The 24,135-nt window shown below is 42.2% G+C and overlaps 1 protein-coding gene across 4 annotated transcripts in view; it reads right to left on the bottom strand.

Annotated features, from left to right (window-relative positions):
• The window catches only part of LOC134350990 (rho-related BTB domain-containing protein 2-like), a 141,886-nt gene that overhangs the window by 63,934 nt on the left and 53,817 nt on the right, over positions 1-24,135 (bottom strand). For 2 of the 4 annotated variants that reach the window (XM_063056943.1, XM_063056942.1), the window contains 4 exons: positions 8,605-8,806; positions 4,939-5,042; positions 3,753-3,938; positions 208-1,199 (listed from right to left, as the gene is read on the bottom strand). In XM_063056943.1, the coding sequence (XP_062913013.1) occupies positions 208-1,199; positions 3,753-3,938; positions 4,939-5,042; positions 8,605-8,796 (1,474 nt within the window). In that variant the 5' untranslated portion in view covers positions 8,797-8,806. Of the gene's footprint in view, positions 1-207; positions 1,200-3,752; positions 3,939-4,938; positions 5,043-8,604; positions 8,807-23,797; positions 23,926-24,135 lie in introns of those variants that run through there. The other 2 variants (XM_063056941.1, XM_063056944.1) reach the window with 2 other exon arrangements.

The following is a 24,135-nucleotide window of genomic DNA, read 5'->3' as shown; positions in this document are numbered from 1 at the left end:
ATCTCTTGGCTGTTAAACAGAAGTTTCCTTCAAGTTATCTTGTTGCAGCGGTAAGAAAATGACGTGGAATTCTGGGTACAAGGCCTCATCATGGACCTGTGATGCTAGACACCTGCTTGTAAAATACATCAACATCCCCACCATAGCAAAAATTAAAATTAAAAAAAAACTTTCTGAACACAGCAGGCAGAAACTGGACACACTTACCTGAGAAAGTCCCTTTGGCAAGGCATTCTTTCACTCGATTGGCTCTCCTTACATGGAATGCTTTGGTAATCTCTTGGTTCATGAAGGCCTCATTGTTCAAGATATTGGCCACCATCATGCGCAAGTCAAACACCTCTAGAAGCTCAGCAATGTGGGCAATCTGCATCAGCTCCTTTTCGTTCTCATCCAGCTGACCCGTGTACAAGTAGCGCATCACTGCCCTGAACGCGTCAGGGTGAACAGAGTAGTCCATCCTGACAACAGTCATCAGCCGATTGTTAAAATTGATGGGATCTTCCGCCACCTCTTCTTGGATGCTAATGAAAGCTCTGCTCCATGATGAGAGAATCTTCCCCCTTCTGAGCCAAGCCTTCGCTCTTGAGCTGTTATCGTAAGCATTAAGTTTCAAGATGCTGTCACTTGTGGAAGCCCTTAGGTTTGACAATGGCTGGACGGCAGTAACTTCATCTGTGCTTTCACTCACGTCAAAACTGGCAGCTCTCATGAGATATTCCCTGCCCTGCCTGTCACTGTGACTCACTGATCTTTCACTGATGGGCTCCTGTTCTTCACTGAGATCCATTAAAAACAAGTCATAGAACTTTGAGGAGGAGGTAGACAAGTAAATCTTGTGAGCATAGATTTTAACTTTGTCCTGAAGCACTAAGATGACATCTGCACAAAGGGGATTAGCCAACAGCAGGGCAGGATGTTCTTCATTGGTTGTGGGCGGGTCAGGGACAGTGATGATGGGGGGAGGTGGCTTGGGAGGCAGGAACGGTGCCTGCAGTAAAGGCCTTTGAACATTTCTTAGGTGGGACTTCCAGAACTGGAGATGTCGCCTGGAAATCAAGGCAGCTCTGATGGCATTATCAAACACATCCTTAATGCCAAACTGGGCAACCACACTGGTTTCATAGTAGGGGATTCCGAGTTCTTTGGCAACCTCTCGACCCTTTTCAGGAGGCAAGATCTCATTGTGTTTTATTGGCCTGTGAATCCAAGAGAAATGAAACACAAGTTGGATAGGTCATTCAGAAGTTGACATATTATGCTCATTTGTTAAGGCACAATACTGAAATTTCTCTACAAATATCAAAGCATGCCACCTGAGGGATTTTCAAGTATGCTTCAAAGAAAATATTCACTAGAACTGTATATTGCTTTGGCCAATCTGCATTATAGCTCAGGATATATTGAGGAAGAGTGCACTATTGAATACAGTACACTTCTAAGACTGAATACCATGTATCTAATGAAAGAGAGCAAACAGAAAATGGTTGATTTTTTCTTTTAAAGTAACATTCAAACCATAATCTCAATTGTAGGAGTTTTAAATGGGATCAGTGTAGCATAGCAACATTGTTCTAGTGGGAAAAGAATCACCCACAGGTAAAAGATCGAGAGCCAGCAGTCTCCCAAAATTTCTTGTTTTTCAAAAGATGGATTTTTATTTATGTGGCGCCTCCAGAAGAGTCCGGAAGCACAGTCATTTTTTTTGTCACCTAAGAAATTAAGTTGTGCAAATTCCCACATCACCAATGTAATAGTGATCAAATATTCTGTTTTAGTGATGCCAGTTGAGGAATAAATATTTGTCAGGACCTAGGGTAATCTTTAGGTCTGCCGGACTCACTACTGAATTCTTAGTCTTTCTCTGTTGTAGCAGGACTGACCTTTTCTGCTTGTCATTTGCCTCTCAAATCTTCCTTCTTTCATTTGGATATTTTTACCAGCCTGGCACATCTCAGAACACTCGACTGTACAACATCATCCAGCCCTCGCTACTCACAGAAAAAGGAGCATAACATACATCCACTGGCTACATTTTCAGTTGAATACAGACATTCCCTTTATTCCACCCTTCTCTATTACTCAGACTAACTTTTTCCCAGATGTGATACAGGGTTTTCAACCTGCAGTGTTAACTGCTTCCCTTTCCACAGATGCTGCCAGACCTGCTGAGTGTTTTATCCCAGGGGCAGCCCTGCTGCTGGTCCTCAGAATAGCATCTAAGAGGTTCAGGTAGGAGAACAGTCATTGTTTCAATAATTTATGCAAAGAATGGCACTTCTAATTTGTGCAAAATCCCTTCAGGACTGTAAGGGAATATCAGTCTAGTTTTCTTTACTGGAATTCATGAAGTAGGATTTGACTCAATAAGACCATAAGATATAGGAGCAGAATTAGGCCATTTGGCCCATCAAGTCTGCTCCGCCATTTCATCATGGCTGATCCATTTTTCCTCAAACCTATAGACATGCAGATAAAATCAGTACAAAAGTCTTAGGCACATGTTAAAAAAAAGTCTGTAGAGCAAAGATGCTTTCAAAAATAATGAAAAGAAAAGTTTGTAAATATATCAAAAAAATTACTATAAAGACCAGTAAGCAGTAAAAAAAAAACTAAATCAAATCAGTATTTGCTGAGACCACCCTTTAAAACAGCACCGATTCTCTAAGGTACACAGTCGCGCAGTTTAATAAGAAAATTGACTGGTAAGTTGTTCCCAGCATCTTGGGGAATTTGCCACAGTTCTTCTGCAGACTTTGGCTGTCTCGCTTGCTTCTGTCTCTCCAGGTAATCCCAGACAGCCTCGATGACGCTGAGATCAGGGTTCTGTGGAGCCATACCATCTGAAACCATATAAAAAAATCTAGGGTGCCTGAGACTTTTGCACAGAACTGTAGATTCTACTAAGTTACATGGGGCACCACAGTAGTGTAGCAGCTAGCGCGATGCCATTACCAACTGGGGCGTTGGAGTACGGAGCTCAATTCCGGTGTCCTCTGTAAGAGAGTTTGTCTGTTCTTCCAGCGTGTGTGAGATTGCCCCGGGTGCTCTGGTTTCCTACCACTGTCCAAAGACATGCCAGCTAGTAGGTTATTTATTCATTGTAAATCGTCCTGCGATTAGGCTAGGGTTGAATCAGTGGGTTGCTGGGCAGCACAGCTCAGTGGACCAAAAACAAATAAAAGTAACTGAAATTGTTCTCCATTGAAATGTCACTCAGACGCATAATCAAATATAGAGAGGCAATAATCACATGATACCGATGTGAATCATTGAAAAGTTAATACAATAGACATTAGAAGATAAGTTTAAATCAACTGCATAATATTCAGTTCTACTTAATTCAATAAAACATCAGTCAAGTTGCATAGCAGCCATCTGCCTTGACAGCCTACACGGATAACCAAGATTCTGATTTACTCCCCACTTCATTCAATTATTTATTCTTTACTTCCTTGAACACAGTGACTCATGACGGATTCTTGATCCTCTTTGGAAACTCTCACAAGTTTGAATGAGACTGACATGGCGAACTGGCAAACGAATCCTGCGGAAAAATTCTGCTTTCGCATTTCCGTCGTGGGCATTTGACTCCAGTCCAAAGCAGGAACCCTGAGCGAGATCCAATCCTTAACTCAGCTGGGAAGCAATGGATCAATCATCCTGAGATCTCGTCATCATGGTGGAAAGCTTTATTCTAAATTTATTGCATTCTTGCCTATGCACTTTGATGTAGGTGTTAATGGACGTACCTTGCAAGAGGTCTCCGTGCGCGATTAACTGCTTCCAAGTCCGTGTACCGCAAGTCCAGCTGGCAGCCAACCAAGATAACAGGTGCTCGTGGGCAGAAGTGTTTTATTTCCTGGTACCACATGGTTTTGACGTGGTGCAGCGAGTTGGGATTAGCAATTGAAAAACAAAGCACAACCACATCAGACCTGAAAGCAAAACGACACAAGTACACAAATGCGCATGAGAGTAACACGTGGCTTTGTACAGGATAGATTCAAAATCTCATAAGCTGCAATTTATCACAGAGACCACCACTCTGTCCATACAGTTCATGCTGTGCTTATAGGAGCCTCTTTACGCCTACCTTCATCTCCCCCACCTGTCTCTCCTGTTTCTATCACACTTTCTCGTCAACATACTTGTTTACTGATTGGGCTAACAAGCACATTTATTTATGAATAAAACAGATGTGAACATCTGTTGCACATGGATAAAATCTTATAATCAGCTTCAGGTTCTCCTTGCTTTTAGGTAAGTACACATACCAGTAGAATCATTGCAGGTTGGATACATTTGTCAAAGACATATTTTTAAAAACATAATATATAAAATATGGCCAAGGAACGTTATTGCAGATTAATTAGATTGGGCTGACACTTAGAAAGAGACAGCAGTGCCTTTCTGAGAGAAAAATTGATCAACTTGGCAGCTCCAGCTGGTAGATTGGGGAATATAATTTCACTATTTCATTTGCTTATGGTTAGTTTTGTTCAGAGTATTAGCACTGGACTGATAAAAGGCCTTCTGGGTTTATGCAATCTCCCAGTTCTTTCTTCATAACTGTTAACCCCAAAGGAGGTTTGACAGATGAGGTACCTTCTTAGGGACGTGGAGAAATTCAACACTGTTTTAATTTTTCAGAACATTCTGAACTAAAACAGAAAATGCCTTGAACCTGAAATGTTAGCTCGGTTTCTCTCTCCACAGATGCTGCCTGACCTGCTGAGTGCTTCTGGAATTTTCTGTTTTCATTTCAGATTTCTAGCATCTGCAGTCTCAGAATATTCCAGACATTGTGCCAATGTTTGCTTCACTACTTTTGGGCCAATTCCTCAATTAGATATCTGATTATTGGGGGGGGGGGGGTAAGTTTTCCTCACCAAATCTAACTCAAGCAAGGCCTTTTCACCTTTTGCATTGCTATACCTGCCATAGGCAAACCGTCTGTCCTTGTGATGGTCACCAAATGTATCCCAGAGTCGCAATGATACACTGACATCATCAACTACATCACGGGAACGTTCCAGGACCTACGGAAAACAGAACAAGTTGATTCTGTTGGTGAAATGATTTTATGGAATTTATGTACAAGATCACTAACCCTCGATCTTACGCGTTCTGCGGTATAGGGCAAGAAAATGAGTTGCAAACGCTGAAGCAATTGAGAATGATTTAAAGAAGATTTACGCACCTCAGTAATCTTATTACACAATAGCCTCCTCCCAACAATCAATGAAGTCACGGGTACATCAGATTACATTGTGACAACAGTGGTGTAAAGGTCAAAAGAGGTTGCATATTGTATAATGATTCCTGGGATCAGACTACACCCTGAACACCACATCTAATATTGGTCGTTAAAAGATACGGGAGAAATTATGATCTGTTTTCGTGATTGATTTGAAATGTAAGATCATTGTGAAATGGAATTGGCACACAGGATGATGATTTGCTGGCCTCTGAGGTGTAATGTGTGTATGCAGACTAGCAGAGCCTAGGAGTGGAATCATTCGCAGCGAAATCCATGTTTGACACAGTTGCTGCAAACTGAGCACGCATGTATGCTGAGGAAGCCAAGCTGCGTATCACTGAATATAAGAGGGTAGCGCAGTGGCGCAGCAGATAGAGCTGCAGTCTCACGGCTCTGACGACAGGGTTCAATCCTGACCTCTGACGCTGCTTGGCATTTGTAAGTTCTCTTTGCGACTGCGTGGGTTTTCACTGGGTGCTCCAGCTTCCTCCCACACCCTGAAGATGCGCAGGTCGCTAGGATGATTAGCCATTGCAATCCGTGTGAGGAGCTGAGAGGAATAAAACTGGAGTCGTGTATGATTGATGTCACTCGATGTTTGATGATCTGTGCAGGATCAGTGGGCTGAAGGGCCTGTTTCTGTGTTGTATATGATTCTAAGACTTCAAATGGGATGAAGGCAGCCAGCAGAAAGGAAGTTATGGGGCCTGTCCTTATTCAAGTTGCTTTTGGTCAGCATGCAACTGATTGGCCATCATTAGTCGTAATGCTTCCATGGTCAAAGGAAGACTTGTTCTTTATAGGTGGGGTGGGAAGGTGGAGTGATGAAGGAGCTTCCTACAGCTCTGATCCTCCCTCAAAAATTCACCTCCACTACTGCAACGCAGTGCATCGATCTTTGTCAGGCCAGTAACAGCCACCTCAGGAATCCTGTATCAGCCTCGCCCAAAAGAGCGGGACATCAGAAATGTAGGTTTAGGATTGTGAAACATAGTGTGCTTACTACATGTTCCCATGCTTAAAGCCTGTGATTTACTCTCCGCAGCCCAGCGAGAAACAATGTCACTCTGATGCACAAAGCCATCTGGTATGTTTTCTCACATGCCAAAAACATTCAAGCCCTGCATCTTAACGAAAGAAAAACTAAGGACGATTTGCAGTGTGAAAAGGCTGAGGAGAGAAGAAAATGTTGAAATAACAACTTGGAGAGGAGCTCTCCAAGAAACATCGTTTCAGAGATGTGGCAGATAGCTTATCGGAAAAATTACTTTATGATCTTTAGTATTATTAATTTATGTCAACCTGAAAGGGCAGGTGAGGGTAGACTGACTCAGTACAACACCCAATCAGAGAGTCAACATGCTGCATTCCTTCACTGCCAATGTGTCACCTTTATATTACATGCTCAAATTTCTAGACCTTGGACTTAACCTACAACCACCAGAACCTGGCGATAGTGCTGCAGGCATTCTCACTGTCTTTTAAGTCTGCCTCTCTCAGATCTCTTTTTGATCCAAACACGTCAACTAGCTTTCATGTTTGTGTAAAACAGCAGAATGGTTGATGATATTTATGTTTTGTAGTTACTTAAGAATAAATTCTGAACACATTCCCTCATCAGACCTGAAATGATTTATTAAAATGATATGAGGATATTGTGTATAGTCTTGGATTACAACTAAGGTAACGGAGATTAAAATCCTGTGATGGCTAAATCTGATGAAATATTAATTCTGCTACTCTGTGAGCTGCTAGTTATTTCCAGCGTTTTCTGTTACAATATAACATTCACAAGAGGCACAGTATTTAGCTTTGGTTTACCAGTCATTTGTATACAACAAATAAAATCCATCAGAGCTGCACGTCTGCTAAAACCTAACTGAATCCAGTTGGATGTAATCAGAAAAGGGAGCTTGCTGCCTCTACCTGCTTGGACCTTCGACATGACCAACTCCTCAGGGAAACACGCACAACTCCTGGAACACTCAAGGTGCTAGAATGTGGAACACGTAACAGTGCGGCTTCCTAGACAGGCACTTCAGCCCATGGTGTTTGTGCCCGCCATGCTGCCAATTTAAACTAATCCCAGTTTGGCCTCCATCCCTCCATTCCCTGCTTGTTCATGTGCCTGTTTAAATGCCTTTTAAACAATGCCAATTCCATTTGATTCAAACATTTTAATGTTAATTATAGCCCAAGCTCATTTAAATTAAACCCTTTTTTTTTCTCTCCCCATTCCATTATCACTTTGACTTGACCGTGTGCCTACATTTTGTCAGGCTCTCTGTTAAATATCAACTAATGAGACAACACTGATTGTGGCAACTGACCCTACTTGTCCCTGTGTCAGATTGGCAGAATCCACTCAACAACTGAAATGCAAGCAAAAAGACTGAAAATACTCAACAGGTAGGGCAGCATCAAAGCGGAGAGAAATAGGCTAACCTCTCACCTGGTTGATATCTTACCATAACTGGAAAATGTTATTGATGTAATAACTTTTAGGCAAGTGCAGTGCGGGGAAAGGCAGGGAAGGCGTGAAGGAAAAGTCTGTGATAGGATAGAGAACTCTTAATTACACAAGGAATGATGGTGCAAGTGGGAATCGGACAATGACAAAAACAAAAGGACAGTGTAGTCTGGAAGAAGGAAATCTGGCTGATCGGTGCAGGATCCTGAAAGGGATTGATAGAGTGGGTGCCAAGAAACTTCTTCCCCAATCTGGATAACTCAGAGCAGGGGTGATGTAGTCACTGGAGAAAGGGCCATACATTTAAAGCAAATGATTCAGAGGAATTTCTTTGTTCAGATCATTGTAAAGCTTAATAATTCTCCACACTAATGGGCTATAGAAGGTCAGCATACAGTATATTCATGACCTAGTCCAATGGGTGATTAGAATCCAGAGGGATCTTGAGCTATTGAGACTGAGAGGCAAGATGGTCACCATAATAGTTGAGTAGCAGAGTAGGATGAAGGGTCCGTGGGTGACTCTTCCTCCTATTTTTTAATATTTATTTTCCTTATAGGACGATACTAGAGGTGGCGTAAATATAGCCATTAACAATACCTGCCTTCTTAAAAAAAACAAAGGCAGGTTAATTCAGTTCCATGTTCAGCCCGCAGGATTGCAAAGTACTCATATGGAAGAAATTGTGCTTCACCTTGAGCTTTAGCTGATGCGTCATAGCATTGTATGTAAGCATTGCTGTATTTACATTGTGGATTCTCATGTTCAATTATAAGCTTCATAAGATTTATGAAAGGTGCGTTTTGCAATCAACTGGGATTGACCTTGCTTAGGCTGAAACACACAATAATAAAGTGCATCTATTTCTTACCTCTTGGCAGACCCGGTACTGGTCAATAGCCCAGACTGTTGGTACATGTGTCGCCAGTAGCTGGTATTGAGTCAAGGTGGCATTACATGCTCTCGCACAGATAAGCCTGGTCTTTCCAACTGCATTGTCACCCACAACCACACATTTGATTGTTTCTACGTTTGGCCTTTCGTAGTCCATATCTCTATCCATCAACTGTAGGCTAGACACAATGAAAAGAATAGTCAGATTAAAAAAAATGTACCAAAATGGAAAGTTCAATGTATATTTTTTCTATGTTCCTGAAGGCTGAAGGTTGTTTGGCTAATGATGGCTGTGTTGGCTGTTGGAGCAATGTGGGTCTCAGTCTCTTGTTCTGCTTTACACTCATGTTGTTCTTAACCTGTGCACATGAGCAGGGGCAAGTTACAATACCTCCCATTCTGATATGTCTCTCCCAGTGGCCACACATTTTAATTCCACATCCCATCCCCATTCTGATATGTCTATTCATGCCCTCCTCTACTGTCAAGATGAAGCCACACTCAGGTTGGAGGAACAACACCTTATATTCCGTCTGGGTAGCCTCCAACTTGATGGCATGAACATTGACTTCTCTAACTTCCGTTAATGCCCCACTTCCCCTTCATACCCCATCCGTCATTCATTTATTATCATTATTATTATTTTTATACTTTTTTCCCTTTTTTCTCTCTCTTTTTTCTCCCTCTGTCCCTCTCACTATAACTCCCTGCCCATCCTCTGGGTTCCCCCCCCTTTCTTTCCCCCTAGGCCTCCCGTCCCACGATCCTCTCCCTTCTCCAGCCTCATATCCCTTTTGCCAATCAACTTTCCAGCTCTCAGCTCCATCCCTCTCCCTCCTGTCTTCTCCTACCATTTCGGATCTCCCCCTCCTCCTGCCACTTTCAAATCTCTTACTATCTCTTCTTTCAGTTAGTCCTGACAAAGGGTCTCGGCCCGAAACGTCGACTGTACCGCTTCCTATAGATGCTGCCTGGCCTGCTGCGTTCACCAGCATTTTTTGTGTGTGTTGCTTACAATACTCTAGGTGGTGTGAGAATAAAAAGAAACTCTGGTGTGTCCCAGATTACAACAGTGACTGTATTTGGCATTATATTCTGTAGAGTTCAGAAGAATGAAAGAATTCATCAAAACATAAAAAATTATTTAAAATGGTCTTACAGCGTGGGGGGGGGGTGGATTTCCCTTGGTTGAGGACTCTAGCAGCAGGAGGTACAGTTTCAGACAAGGAATAGACAATTTAGGATGGAGAGTCAGTCACTCAGAGGACCCTTGGAATTTTCTACATCTTAGGGTAACGTAAACACAGGGATTGTGACTGACTGATTTCACAGGATTTGGGGAATCTGACACAATGGAGATAGTGCTGAATCTGGGACAATGGAGAAGATCAAGTGTGGTTTTAACAAATTGTGAAGCAGGTTTGCAGAGTGGAACGATCTTTCTCTGCTCATTTTTATATTCTTATGTAATGTACTTCGTTTGTTTGCTTTGTGCCATTTTATCATGACGTGGGCGATCATGGTCTTTTCATGATTGTGATTGTTCTGGGCAACTTTTTCGACAGAAGTGGCTTGCCAATGGCTTCTTCTGGGCAGTCTTTTCAGGATGGGTGACTCCGGCCATAATCAATATGCCTCGGAGATTATCTGCCTGGCATCAGTGGTCACATAACCAGGACTTGTGATTTGCACCAGCTGCTCCGCTGGCTTCATGTGACCCTGATCGGGGGACTAAGCAGGTGCTACACCTTGCCCAAGGGTGACCTGCAGGAGGGCCTTACACCTCCTTTGGTAGAGACAGATCTCCATGTCATCACCCACACAATGTACCTAATTGTCTGTAAAAATGCCGGGACCTTTCTTTACAAAATACACAACACACAAAAAGCCAATTAAGTTATCTTACAAATGAAGTTTTCTCACAGCTATAATGCAGTTCACAAATAGTCATTCACTCTCAAAGCATGGAGGTCTTTTAGTTAACCTGAACAATACGTAGAGTTAACGTGTAGATTTATTGCACATTGGTCTGTGGGAACACTGCATCAATAATATCACAGGAGTGATTATACCATTTTATGAATATCTCTACACACAGCAGAGACATTAGCAATCCATTCAAACTGGGAAAAAATCATTTCTTCTCATAAATAATATTTCAAATGCTCTATAATAAATGAAACTGGAAAACTCAGAAATCCAACAAAAAGAAAACTTGTTTATCATCTTACAATTATAAAATGGCTTCATCATTAATCATGAATTTACTGTATTTCAATCCTTCTATTAGTGCAATTGTTTTGCAGTGCCAGCGATCATTCGATTGGGGTTCAACTCCCGCCACTGCTTGTAAGCAGTTTGCACATTCTCCCTGTGAATGCATGGTTTCCTCCGGGTGCTCTGGTTTCCTCCCATACTCTAAAGCTGTTACGGGTTGGGGTTAATGAGTGGTGGGCATGCTTCCTTGGTGCTAGAAGTGTGCCAACACCAGTGGGTTGCCCCCAACAAGGTCCTCGGACTGTCTTGGTCATTGACCCGAAATGGTGCATTTCACTGCATGCTTTGATGTACATGTGATAAATAAAGCTAACCTGATCTTTAATCATTAATGCAGGAACATTTCTCCAACACAATGTTACATCTCCTCACTGAGTATAGGACTGATTCTGTCTATTCCTTTTAATGGATATACAATGAGAAGGTCATTCCATCTCGCCACCACTTTGCTCACTACAGTACAAGTTACAGAACAACTGGGAAGTGCAATCAGCTCCTCAGCCGACTCTTCCAACAGATGGCTGAAGATCAGGATTCCTCACTGCTGGATGCCACAGTGTTCAGGTAAATGATTGGGAACAAGAACCTTCTGTGGCCCAGCAGACTCAGCTCGTCCTTGGCTGAACTCGCCAAGCCACACTGTGAAGTCCCATCCACTGGTTTCTGATATTTACAATCTACTTAGCCCAGAGCATTAGAGGCAAAGTTACGGATGTACGACCTGATGTTTGGCAAAGGCTGGAATCTCTGTTACTTCCATGGAGTTTTAATCAGAAAGCTTAGATTTCAAGTTCTATTCCAAGGAATTCAATTAAAATTGTAGGCTGACAATCTAGCAGCCTATGAAAGGGTGATGAATTATCAAAGGGATTGCTAAACTGAGGCCTCACATTCCACTGTCAATGTACGTATATGTCACCATATACAAACCCAAGATTAAATTTCTCGCAGGCATTCACAGTATAACAAAAAAATTACAATAGAATCAATGAAAAACAACAGACAAAGACAGACAGACAATCAATGTGCTAAACAGGACAATCCGTGCAAATACAAAAACAAACAGTGTGAGAGCATTATCTCATTTCTGGTTGTGAGTGCTTGCTGTTGTGTTTACCACATCAGAATAGTAACTACACTTTAGTAACTACACTATAAAGTACTGAAAGGCCCGAGGTTATGAATGGCACTCTATAAGTACAAGATCTTATTTCTCAATCACAGGGGAATTGGTAGAAAATCCTCAAAATTGTTTATGTTTCTGCTCTCCTTCTATGTCAGGAGCTACGGCATTAGAGACACCTGGTCTAGGAAGGGCATCTACCTTTGCAATATGAATAAGACGGAGTAAAGCATTAAGAAGGCAGAGCAAATACAAGTCTTCCCACCAGGATTATGCCGACTCGGATTCCAGAAACGTAATCAACCCATCTCCGCTGTCATCTATTTTTCATGTCACTGAATGCAATTCCAAAGGCTATAATAGGTGTGATCTATTTAAGGCTTAGCCAGGGACTGGGAAACTGGAGCGCAGTTGAATTTATTCTGCACACCACATATTGCAGATCTAATTTCAGTTGCATTAGGCTGGGGCACTAAAAGGCTTTCAGTTATTATGTCACGCTGCATCCATGATGTTACAAAAGGCTATGGAACAACAAGAAGTGCCGCAACAAAAACAAGGAATGCTGGAAGCTCAGCAGATCAGGCAGCCTCTTTGGAGAGAGAGATAAACAGGGCTATTGTTCCAGATCTGAGATTATTCATTAGAGTTAGTTTTTTTTGTGAATACTGCAATAGTCTAAGATCAAGGCCTGAGCATTTTGGACTAAATCACCACAAAGAAGCCACTGCATCTCCACAATTTTTTGTTGGCTGAGATGCCAGCATTCCTTTGCTGAAGCTTCTGAGTTTGGGCCAATCCAACAGATCCCAGTATATAAGGATGTGACTTCCCATGCTGTACTGAATGATTGCTGAAGGTCATACAACCATATAGTGATAAAATGTGAAAATTGGCCATTCAGCCCAACTTGTCCATGGAGACCAAGATTACCATTTGGTCCCATTTGCCCGTTTGTCCCATATCCTTGTAAACCTTTGCTATCCATCTACCTGTCCAACTTGCTTTTAAATACTGTTATAATACCTTCCCAACCACTTTGTCTGGGAGCTCATTCCATATACGCACCACCCTCTTGGTGAAGAAGTTGCCCCTCAGGTCCCTTTTAAACCGATGCCCTTTTGTTTTTGATTCCATTTCCCTGGGAATAAATGGGCTTACCCTATCTCTGCCCTTCATGACCGTATCCACTTCTATAAGGCCACATTTCAGTCTCCTACATTCCAAGGAATAATGTCCTAGCCTGTTGAACCTCTACGTATAACTCAAGTCCTTGAACCCTAGCAACGTTCCTTTAAATCTTCCTTTCACTCTTTCTTGCTTAATGACGCATTTCCTAAAGCATGGCAGCCAGAACTCGTATGCAGAACTTCAAATGTGGCCTTATCAACACCTTGTACAGCTATAACCGGTACTCAATATTTTGACCATGAAGGCAAGCGTGCCATGTCTGCCTATGACACCACTTTCAGTAAACTTTGCACCTTTAGTCCAAGATCCCGCTGCTCAACAAAACCCAAGGCCTTACTGTTCATTGTAAAAATCCTGTCCTGGTCTGACTTCCAAAAATGCAACACCTTGCACTTAGTTCAGGCCAACAGAAAGTCTTGAATGATACCGTACAGTGAGTCTGACCTCATACATCATGAAAACTCTAGAGAGGCTGGTCCTCGCTCACCTCTGACCTCTGGTCAAGTCAGCCCTTGATTCCCTGCAGTTTGCCTACCAGGAGCACATTGGAATTGATGATGCTATCGTCTACCTGCTGAAAAGAGCCTACTCCCATTTGGATAAGCAGAGCAACACTGTGAGCGCTGTTTTTGATTTCTCAAGTGTCTTCAATACCACGCAGCCCTCATTGCTGGGGGAAAAGCTCCGTTCATTGCAGGTTGGCACTTCCATTGTATCCTGGATAATGGACTAGCTGACTGGTAGACCACAGTTTGTGTGGCTTCAGAGCTGTGTGTCAGACATGGCTATAAGCAGTACTGGGGCCACGCAGTGGACTGTATTGGCTCCCTTCCTGTTTACCCTGTATACCTCGGACCTTAGATACAACACTGAGTCATGTCTTCTGCAGAAATTCTCCGATGACTCAACAATAGCTGGGTGTATAAAGGGAGGATGGGAGGATGAATACAGAGCCCTGGTGGAGGACTTTCTCAAATGGTGCAAGCTGAGTCATCTGCAGCTCAACATCAGTAAGACAAAGGAGACAGTGATGGACTAAGCCTGCATTGCTCCCTGTTACTATTGATGGTGAGGATGTAGAAGTGGTGAGGACCTACAAGTACCTGAGGTTGCAGCTGGATGACAGACTTGAATGGAACACCAATGCAGAGGCTGTGTACAAGAAGGGCCAGAGTTGCCTCTACTTCCTGGGGAGACTGAGGTCCTTTGGAGTACGCAGGCCTCTCCTTCACTTGTTCTACCAGTCCATTGTCACCAGCACAATTTTCGATGCAGCGGTGTGCTGTGGCAATGGCATCAACACGGCTGATGCCAACAGGCTCAATAAACTGATTAGAAAGGCTGGCTCTGTTATAGGAGTCAAACTGGCCACACTGGAAGCTGTGGTAGAACAAAGGACCCTACGGAAAATCTTGGCAATTCCGGACAATGTTTCTCGCCCTCTGCATGCCACCCTAGCAGAACAGAGGAGCACTTTTAGTAATAGACTAAGACAACTGCACTGCTCCGAAGAGTGCTATACCAGGTCATTCTTGCACTTGGCCATTACAGCCAATAATGAGTCAACCTATAGCTGGGGAAGTAATGACCCACTCCTGTTAGACTGTTTGAGATAATTTTTAAAAAATTCTTTCTTACTTCTCTTGTAATGTTTGTATATCTGTGCACTTGTAATGCTACTGTGACACTGTAATTTCCTTTGGGATCAATAATCTATCTATCCGAATTGACCACCATTGGTTGTTTCTCAACCCACTGACCTAGCTGATCAAGATCCCCCTGTAAATTTTGATTACTTTCTTCACTGGCTACACTACTAACTACTTCAGTGTCATCTGCAAATTTACTAACCATGTCTTGTATACCCTCATCTAAAATAATTTATGATTTTATAATATTAAAATACTAAATGACAATGGGTCCTTCACCAATCCCTGGAGCACACCGCTTGTGACTACCTCCAAAGCAAAAAGCAAACTTCTCCCATTCTAACCTTCCAGACTAGCATTCCATACGGCATCTTGTCAAAAGCCTTGCTAGAATCCATACAGACATCCAGTGCCCTGCCTTCATCAATTTTCTCAGTTACTCCAACAAGTGTTGATAACTGAAGAAAATAAACATACTGTTGTGCATCCTTCATTTGTCTCACACACACACACACACACACACTTGCTTGTTACTTTCTGACTGATAGATTTGCATATATTTAATTCTATCATTTCAGTATGAAGACTTGATGCTACAATTTTAAAATAATGTGTTTAAGCTAATGAAAATTAGATGAAGAATACCACAAAATTAGAACTGAACAGCTGACGGTAATCAGGCACTCGAGATATCACCAAACAAGAAAGAGCCCACCACAACACATTTCTAATCAGAGTTGGGAACTTCATTCATTCAGGCTTGTTTGAGGAAATGCCCACCCAATTACCATCAGTATGTAACCTGCAGCACCAAGGGCTCCCAACACACTGGACCACTGCTAAACTACGACAAGGAATGCCTACCGCTCCATGATCAGACCGTATTTCAAGAAATCTGATCACTTACCTGTCCTTCTCCTACCTGCATACAGAGGCTAAAGAGCACGGCTCCAGAGGTAAGGAAGATAAAGCGATGGTCATGGGGAGGCGGAGGAGTTGCTATGGGATTGCTGAGAGCTGGTGGCCTGGGCCGTGTTCAAGGACTCGTCGGGCGGGGGGGGGGGCTGAATGAAAACACCACGGTTGTCATTGCACGCAAGTGCAATTATGAAGAAGACATGGGAGCCCCTCTACTTCCTTTTAAGCAACACACATCAAAGTTGCTTGAATTTCCAGCATCTGCAGAATTCCTCGTGTCTACTTCCTTTTATTTTCTTTTGTGTTTCCACAGATTGTTGTCTTTTGTACATTGGTTATTTGTTTATCCTGTTGGGTGAGGTCTTTCAGTGATCCTATTAAGTTTCTTGGAATTACTGAGTATGCCCATAAAAAAATGGGTTGTATATGGTGACATATATATACTTTGAACTCCTAACATACAAGAGATTAAAACTGCCGCACCTTTAATATATTTAAAACCCTCATGTAAATAGATATTAAAAGCAGATCAATTAATTTCAAAGCAAGATACTGCAGAGTCTATAAATCTGAAACAGAAACAATGTAATTATTTAAAACTAAATTAAAGGCATCCGTTAGTCTTGCGAGACCATGGATCTGCGCCTGGAAAGTCTTCACTCTCCAGAGCACAGGCCTGGGCAAGGTTGTATGGAAGACCAGCAGTTGTCCATGCTGCAAGTCCCCCCTCTCCACGACACCAATATTGTCCAATTAGGACCCATACAGCTTGGCACCAGTGTCGTCGCAGAGCAAAGTATGTTTAAGTGCCTTGCTCAAGGACACAACACGTTCCCTCGGCTGGGGCTCGAACTCACGACCTTCAGGTAGCTAGTCCAATGCCTTAACCACTTGGCCACGCGCCCACTACTATTTAAAATGGTGAATATAAAAATCAATAAGACAGACATCAACAATTTGAGCATTAGCCAATGATGGAAATTTGAAAAGCAATGGTTTGTAGGCTTGAAATTCTTATTTATCAGTTTTTGATGCCAGGAGAAGCTGGATAAAACAAATCAGTTCTGAGTTATTCATTTTTTACTTCAGGAGATGGCAAGTATGGCTTCAGTACCCAGAACCGGAGGTCTGTGGGAATTTGGAAGTCAAGCCCTGAGGCACTCTGTGGTAGTAGTAGGCCAATGATTCTGGAGGTCAGGTTGGCTGAGGACCAAAGGTCAAACCCATGACTGGCAAGTCCTGGGGTCAAGGCCTGAAGGTCAAACTGTGATTGGTGAGTCCTGGGGTTGAAGTCCAAAGGTCACATCTGCGATTAGCCAGTTCAGGGGTCAAGCCCCAAAGGTCAAACCCATGATTACTGAGTCCTGGGGCCGAGACCCAGAACTCAGCAATCATGCGTTTGACCTCCATGGAAATCTGGAGGGCATAACTAAAGGTCGAAGTGAGTCTGGAGATGGAAAGCCCAAAAGGCCTAAGACCGAACTTGGCTAGTCTGGAGGCAGAGGGTGAGTCTGGTCTACAGACTGAAGGTTGGAGGCCCGATGTTTGTAAGTCTGGGAGTCTGGGCCAGAGACTGGAAGTTGGAGGCTCAATGTTTCAGGGTCCAGGGCCAAGGGCTGTATGCCTGGAGGTAGCCTGTCCAGGGGTTGGAGGCCTGTGTGTGAGGGTGGAGAAGGACCTAATTTGCTGTTGTGGTCTTATTTTAATCTGTTTTTGCTGTTGCTGCTTGTGTTGTTCTGGGTTGAGTGTAGTGTTGGGCATGTTAGTTGGCACAGGAATGTGTGGTGACACTTGCAGGCTGGCCCCAACACATCCTTGGGTGATGGATCACTTCAAATTGTCATAAATTACATCACAGTACATGCCGATCAAGGATAAGGACGTTAGTTCGCAACCTGAGTGAACAAATTTGGTTTTAAACGACAATTCATTGGGACTTTTTTTAAACATATAGTTCACAATTTCATAACCAACTAAACTTAAACTGCTAAAATGGAATTTGAACTTACTTATTCATCTCCTCCTTTGGACCACTAGTCCAAAAGCATAACCAATTATATTGGTACCATTGACAGTAATTATCACAAGCAGTACGCATCGGAAAAAAGACTCGAGGATAACCAAGAATTAAGATACTCATTGCTTCATTGATACTATTCATTGCAACCAAGGTTCAAAACAATTAATTTTACTTAATCTGAATCATCAAGATATATCCACTTATCAATTTTGGTGCATCAATGCACATCCGTAAACATTTTAACCAGAAGATACTCATACATTCATCAGCAGATACATTAGAAACCAAAGCAAGGGATATTAATGGGTCCTACAACCCAGCAAAACCACTCCAGTACTCAGTGAGATACCTGTTTAATCTTTACATCACTTTAACACCGACTTTACATGAAGTCTGCCTCATCACAAGACAAGACAAAGGAGCAGAAGTAGGCCATTCGGCCCATCGAGTCTGCTCCGCAAACTCTGCTCATGGGCCAGCTAATTCTGCCCATTTGTTGTTGTTCCTTTCTGAGCCGTATTTTGCATCGGGTGGCAACCTTGCCACTTCCTTAGCGTTTTTGTCTGTTTTTATGAGGTGAGTTGCCAGATTGATGCTCAATCCAGCATGGATGGAAAGCGTGTAAGGAGCCGGCCAGATTCGAACTCAGGACCATTCACCTCGAAGTCCAGAGCGGTTGCCTCTATGCCACCTGCCAGCTAATTCTGCTAAGTCCAATATTATATGTAGGAATGGCCACACAGGAGTAAAAATTTCTTCCTCGTAAACTCCAACAACCATTCTAATTCTTTGTTGTAATTCTATATATATATTTTTTTTTTTAAAAACCAGATTCAAATTGTGCAGAAATACATTGACTTTCATTTCTTCCAATGTATCTTTCAATCTCTGGATAGGGCAATAACTGCACAGCAAACCATTTCTGGAATTTGAGCACAGTAGGAGCCCATTTACAGGATCACAAGATCATAAATGGAGCAATATAGTTGCAACCTTTCCTCAAACAACAATATTCTTGTTTTACATTAGAATGGAGGCTCGACACATTTACCCTCCTTTGAGATTTTAATACTCTTCCTTCCAAATGAGCTGAGATCAGCCAATCCAGAACAAATGCAATTTTGAGCCCTTCCACATCCTCGTTGTCTCTGTGATGCACAAGCCTGGGCAATACAATACGAAGAGCAAGCTGTTGCCGATGCAGCAGGCTAACCTCTGACAAATGCAAAGGAACAGCAGAGACTGATATAGTTTGGCATCAATGACATTACAAGAGTTGCCAGTCAGAGTTGAATTCAACGTTCAGCATTAGAGATTCCAGCTCTGTTTTTTTTCCTGGGTTTACTCCCAAAGCCTTCCCCATGAGTGGGAATAGCCTTAAGGTTTGAGATCAGCTTTCCTTTTCCTAGGTAGGCCAACAAACACAACTGATGAGCCCCATCTGCCTGAGGTGACTGGTTTTGAGGTGCCAGTAATCTTACGATCCTGTTAATGGGCTCCCACATTGTTAGATTTAGATTATGAAGACACGCAGTCCTCTTTTATTGTCATTTAGTAATACATGCATTAAGAAATGATACAATATTTCCTCCGGTGTGATATCACAAAACACAGGACAGACCAAGACTGAAAAAACTGACAAAACCACATAATTATAACATATAGTTACAACAGTGCAACAATTCCATAACTTGATGAAGAACAGTCCATGGCACAGTAAAAAGTTCAAAGTCTCTCAAGTGTCCCACATCTTACGTAGACGGGAGAAGGAAGAAAAACTCTCCCTGCCATGCCGACCACAATCCGACTCTGAGTCGTCTGAAAACTTCAAGCCTCCGATCAGCTCTCCGACACCGAGTACTGAGCACCAACTCTATCCGAACGATACGACCTCAATCTCGGTCGCCAACAGCAGGCAAAGCTGGGGATTTTGAGGCCTTCCTTCCGGAAGATTCTCGGTCATGCAGTAACAACAGCAGCGGACCTGCGTTTCGGAAATTTCTCCAGATGTTCCTCTGTGCTTTCACGTCTGTCTCCATCAAATCAGAATTGTCCACGGCCCCTATTTAACGGATACGATATCATTTTCACCAGAGGGCTGTGCACGCGCGGCCCGCTGCTCTCTCCTCCTCCCACCATAAAGTTCCCAAAATGATTTGCCGTGCAGTCATGAGGTGGAAAATACATTGGAAGGAATGAGAATCAGTGTATTTCTGGATAATTTGAATCTGGTAAAAATATAGAGATACAGCTAAGAGTTGGAACGTTAGTTGGAGTTTATGAAGAAAGAAATTTTTACTCCAGTGAGACCATTTCTATAAATAGCATGTCTCTTTACTGAAAGGAGGGCTGGGCAGAACGAGCTAGTCAATGCCCTGTCCTTGCCCCTTCTCCTGTCAGTAGAAACAGTTCCACCGCTTTTATAGCTAAGTCACACATGATGGCCAGGAGCTGGACTTGGTTCTCAAAAGCTATTTGCAACGCATGCCATTGGGAGCATTTAATAGGTAGTGGGGGCTTATCCAAACTTAGGGAACCAAATGCTATTTATTAAAAAATAACACAGTATAGGGGTAATTACTTTTCATGGTAGGCATTATCAAATGGATTATACCAATAACCTTGCTAATGATTGTCGTAGAACTAAATATCAAGAGGTCATTATGATGGATTCTCCGTGAATGTCGTCCCCTTTCTGTTGTCACCCAAATTAAATTCCTCCTCTTCAGATCCCTATATACCCAGAGCTGTGGCTTGCATTTTTTTCCCCCGAAAGTAGTACCTTATCCTTGAGTGGTTTAACTGTGATTCCTGTTAATAAACCACATAAATTCAGGTCTGAAAACTGTAGTCATTTTACAATTTCTCTTTACCACTGATCTACAGGTGATATGGAGCAAACAACTATCTCAGTTCCAGCATGAAATGTGCAACACCAAAAGAAGAGTTTCCATTTTGTGTTAAACGTGGACATTTGCAACTGCAAGTTATACCATAATCAAAATGCTGGGAGTTAAAACAAAGTCTACTTTTTGCAAAAGAGTAGCTGGTGGCATGCATAAGCTTCCATTTATGTAGCAACTTTCTCTAGCTTTTGAAAAATGCCAGAGCTGGTCAAGGGCCCAGTGAAATTGCCTGGCCCTCATACCACCAGAGTAGAATGGCACGGTAGTGTAGTGGTTAGCACAACGCTTTACAGTACAGGTGACCTGGGTTCCCACCGCTGCCTGTAAGGAATTTGTGCATTCTCCCCATGACTGTGTGGGTTTCCTCCCACAGTCCAAAGATGTATCGGTTGGTAGGTTAATTGGCCATTATAAACTGACCTGTGATTAGGCCAGGGTTCATTTGGGGATTGCTGGGTGGCATGGCTCAAAAGGCCTGAAAAGCCTATTCCGTACTGTATCCCAATAAATAAATAAATGTTTTGTGGGTGAATGGGATGGGGATGAGGCTGGGGTTGGTCACTGAAAACTTCTTTAATCCTATTTCCACTCTTGGCTAAAATTAAGTCTTTCAGGATTTTTGTTGGTTTACCAGTGATCTGATCTCAGTGGCAAGGCTACAAATATTTATCCATCCTCTAATATGTCTAAAACAGATGGTCTAGTCGTTAACTTTATAGGACTTCCTGGAAGCTTCACTGTGCTTAAACCGGCTGTAGTTCTTCCCCCAACAATGGTGATGGATCAAAAACATCTTAAGCACACTGAGACATTCTGTATATTAAAGGTGTTATATTCATGGGAGTTAAATCAGGTAAGGATCCAACTTTCAGCTCAAAGTGGAAACGCTCAGCAGGTTGGGTAGTTGCCATGGAGAGAACAAATTTTCAGCACTCTTATCAGCCTTAAAAACATTACAGATGTCTTAATGGTACAGGGAACAGGGAGTACCGCAAAGCATTGGAGTTGGATGCCTGGAAAATCATATAGTTACAAGATGAAGCGCTTGTCCTTTGGTTTCTAGTAAGTTGAATTGGAAACGCAAGTAAGAAATGGAGGAGGGAAGGAAACAGGAAATGGGAAAGTCTGTCAACAACACAAGTTTACCCACTTTTATTTTTTTTAAATCAGAACACAAGTGTTTCTTTTAAATTATGTAAAAAAAATGCCATGGTTGTTGTATTTCAGGCACTTAAAATGGTAATTTTTTAAAAAGCTTCATTGGTTAAATTGAATAGGTTGTGAATTAATTAAGAGGGGAATATATTCTGATAGACATGGTATGAGTACATGTCTGAAGGGCCAGAGGGTCATATCTTTTCCACTGATTTAGAATCAGAATCAGGTTTGATATCACTGGCATGTACCGTGAAATTTGTTAACTGAGCAGCAGCAGTACGATACTACAGAAAGAAAAAAAAAGTAAATTAATTAGTGAATTATCTATGTATATAAAATAGCTCTGGTGGAAGTAAATAATGTTTCCTGAATAGTAGTATCGGGCTAAGTTAGTTTTAATTTAATGTTGCGTGTGTAGGAGCAGCACTCTGTGGTGCAGGAATCAATAATGGGTGACAGTCCCTGGCTTTGTCTCGTTGCTTTTCAAACCCAATGTGCCATATCCCACACAACAAGGCCACGACAGCAAAAATTTGACTTTAAACACACCAAGCAAAAACTGCACTAGAGTTTCGAGGCTTTGCCTAGTCCATCTTGTCTCATATGACACGCTCACCAACTCAAGGATCAGACTGATTAATCTTTGCTGCATTTCCCCTATTAGAGGCGGATTGGGCATGAGACGAGAAGGGAGGCCAATTCCATCATCAAAGAACTTCTTTGGACCCCTAAAGAGCGGATGAAACGCAGGAGACCGAAGGCAACTTGGTACCACACTGTAGAGGCAGAAATGAACCACATCTGGGGCACCAAAGAGAAGACGGCCAAGGACAGACAGAGATGGAGGTCCTTTATTGCTGCCCTAAATGCCAGGGGCATAACAGGCAGTTACTATTTCCTGTACCGAAGCAGCCCAAAACTGTACACTACCCTCACCAAATTTAGAGCAGCACTGCACAATTCTCAGTCCCATGGCTGCTCCATCTGGTGCAGATAATATCTGGTTAAGATAATTTCCAATGCAGTGAGGAAATGAAGGCCACTGTTTACGTAATAAATCCTCAGGCTGGAACTCACTGCAGGACTAAGCAAAAGTGGCAGCACATGGCTTCACTTCGACCACAATGAATATGAAACACACAAAATCTCAGCAGGGCCATTATGCTGATTTCCATTTCCAGAATCACCACATCTGTGCCAAGTCATCCCAATAAATCAATATAGTTTTGAATATTGATTTCAGTAAAACATTTGCAAAAATATCATTTAAATGTCTATTTGAAAAACTATGGCTGAAGATTCCAACATTATGCTTTCACACTTTTTCAAACACAAGTTTACTTTGCACAATTATTCCTGCTTGATATTTTGAGTGAAATGTTTGATTCAGGACACAACTTGTGACGGAGCAAGGAGCCAGCGTCTGTAAAGCTATTTTTAGATTTGATTTGGTGCAGAGTAGAAGAATATTCATATCTTGTCTTCTGTTATGAAGTAACATGTCAAAAGCAGTAACACTCATCATTTGACTGAAGAAATTTCTACTCATTTCAGTTCTAAGTAGCTGACCACTTACATCAAGACTACCTCTTAGCCTTAGGGTCCCAAGTGTTAAGAAACAAAATCCCATGGAATCCTCTAATAATCTTGTACATTTTAATGAGGTCATTTCACATTTTTCTAAAGTCTCTAGAGCAATGTTTCCTCTATATTTTTTTACAGCTGTGTGGACCAACCATTGCCCTGAGCAGGAATTTTTTTAAAAAACACGGCTTGAAAACTGCTTGACAGTTTAATAAAACATTACATAAAGAAAATTCCAGCTGCGCGGCCACAAACGCTATGTGCACAGGGACATTTTAGTTACTGCATGGCCACGCACCCACGCAGTTTAGAGGGAACAGTGCTCTAGAGAATAGAGAACCAACCTGTCCAATCTCTTCTCATCTGACAGCCTTGCCATCCAGGCTCCAAGTTTGGTGAATCTTCATTGTGATCTCTCTACAGCAAGTATATCCTTTTTTTTAGGTTAAAATAATCCCCAATGCTGTGAGCAAATGAGAACAACCATTTATGTAACAAGTCCCAGGCCTAAGAATGACTGTGCTGCTAAATGTATTTAGGGAACACAAGTGATTTACCACATGGCCATATAAATAATTCAGTGGCCTTACACTTGCAGTTTATAACCCAGCTCTATAGACACCAACTTTCCAAAATAGCTTCCTACGCTTTGACTTACTACAGACAGGTTTATCACATATTG

Source organism: Mobula hypostoma, chromosome 8 (genome assembly GCF_963921235.1).
Source record: "Mobula hypostoma chromosome 8, sMobHyp1.1, whole genome shotgun sequence".
NCBI lineage: Eukaryota > Metazoa > Chordata > Chondrichthyes > Myliobatiformes > Myliobatidae > Mobula > Mobula hypostoma.
The sequence above is the reverse complement of the archived record's forward strand: the minus strand, read 5'-3'. Positions and strand labels throughout refer to the sequence as shown.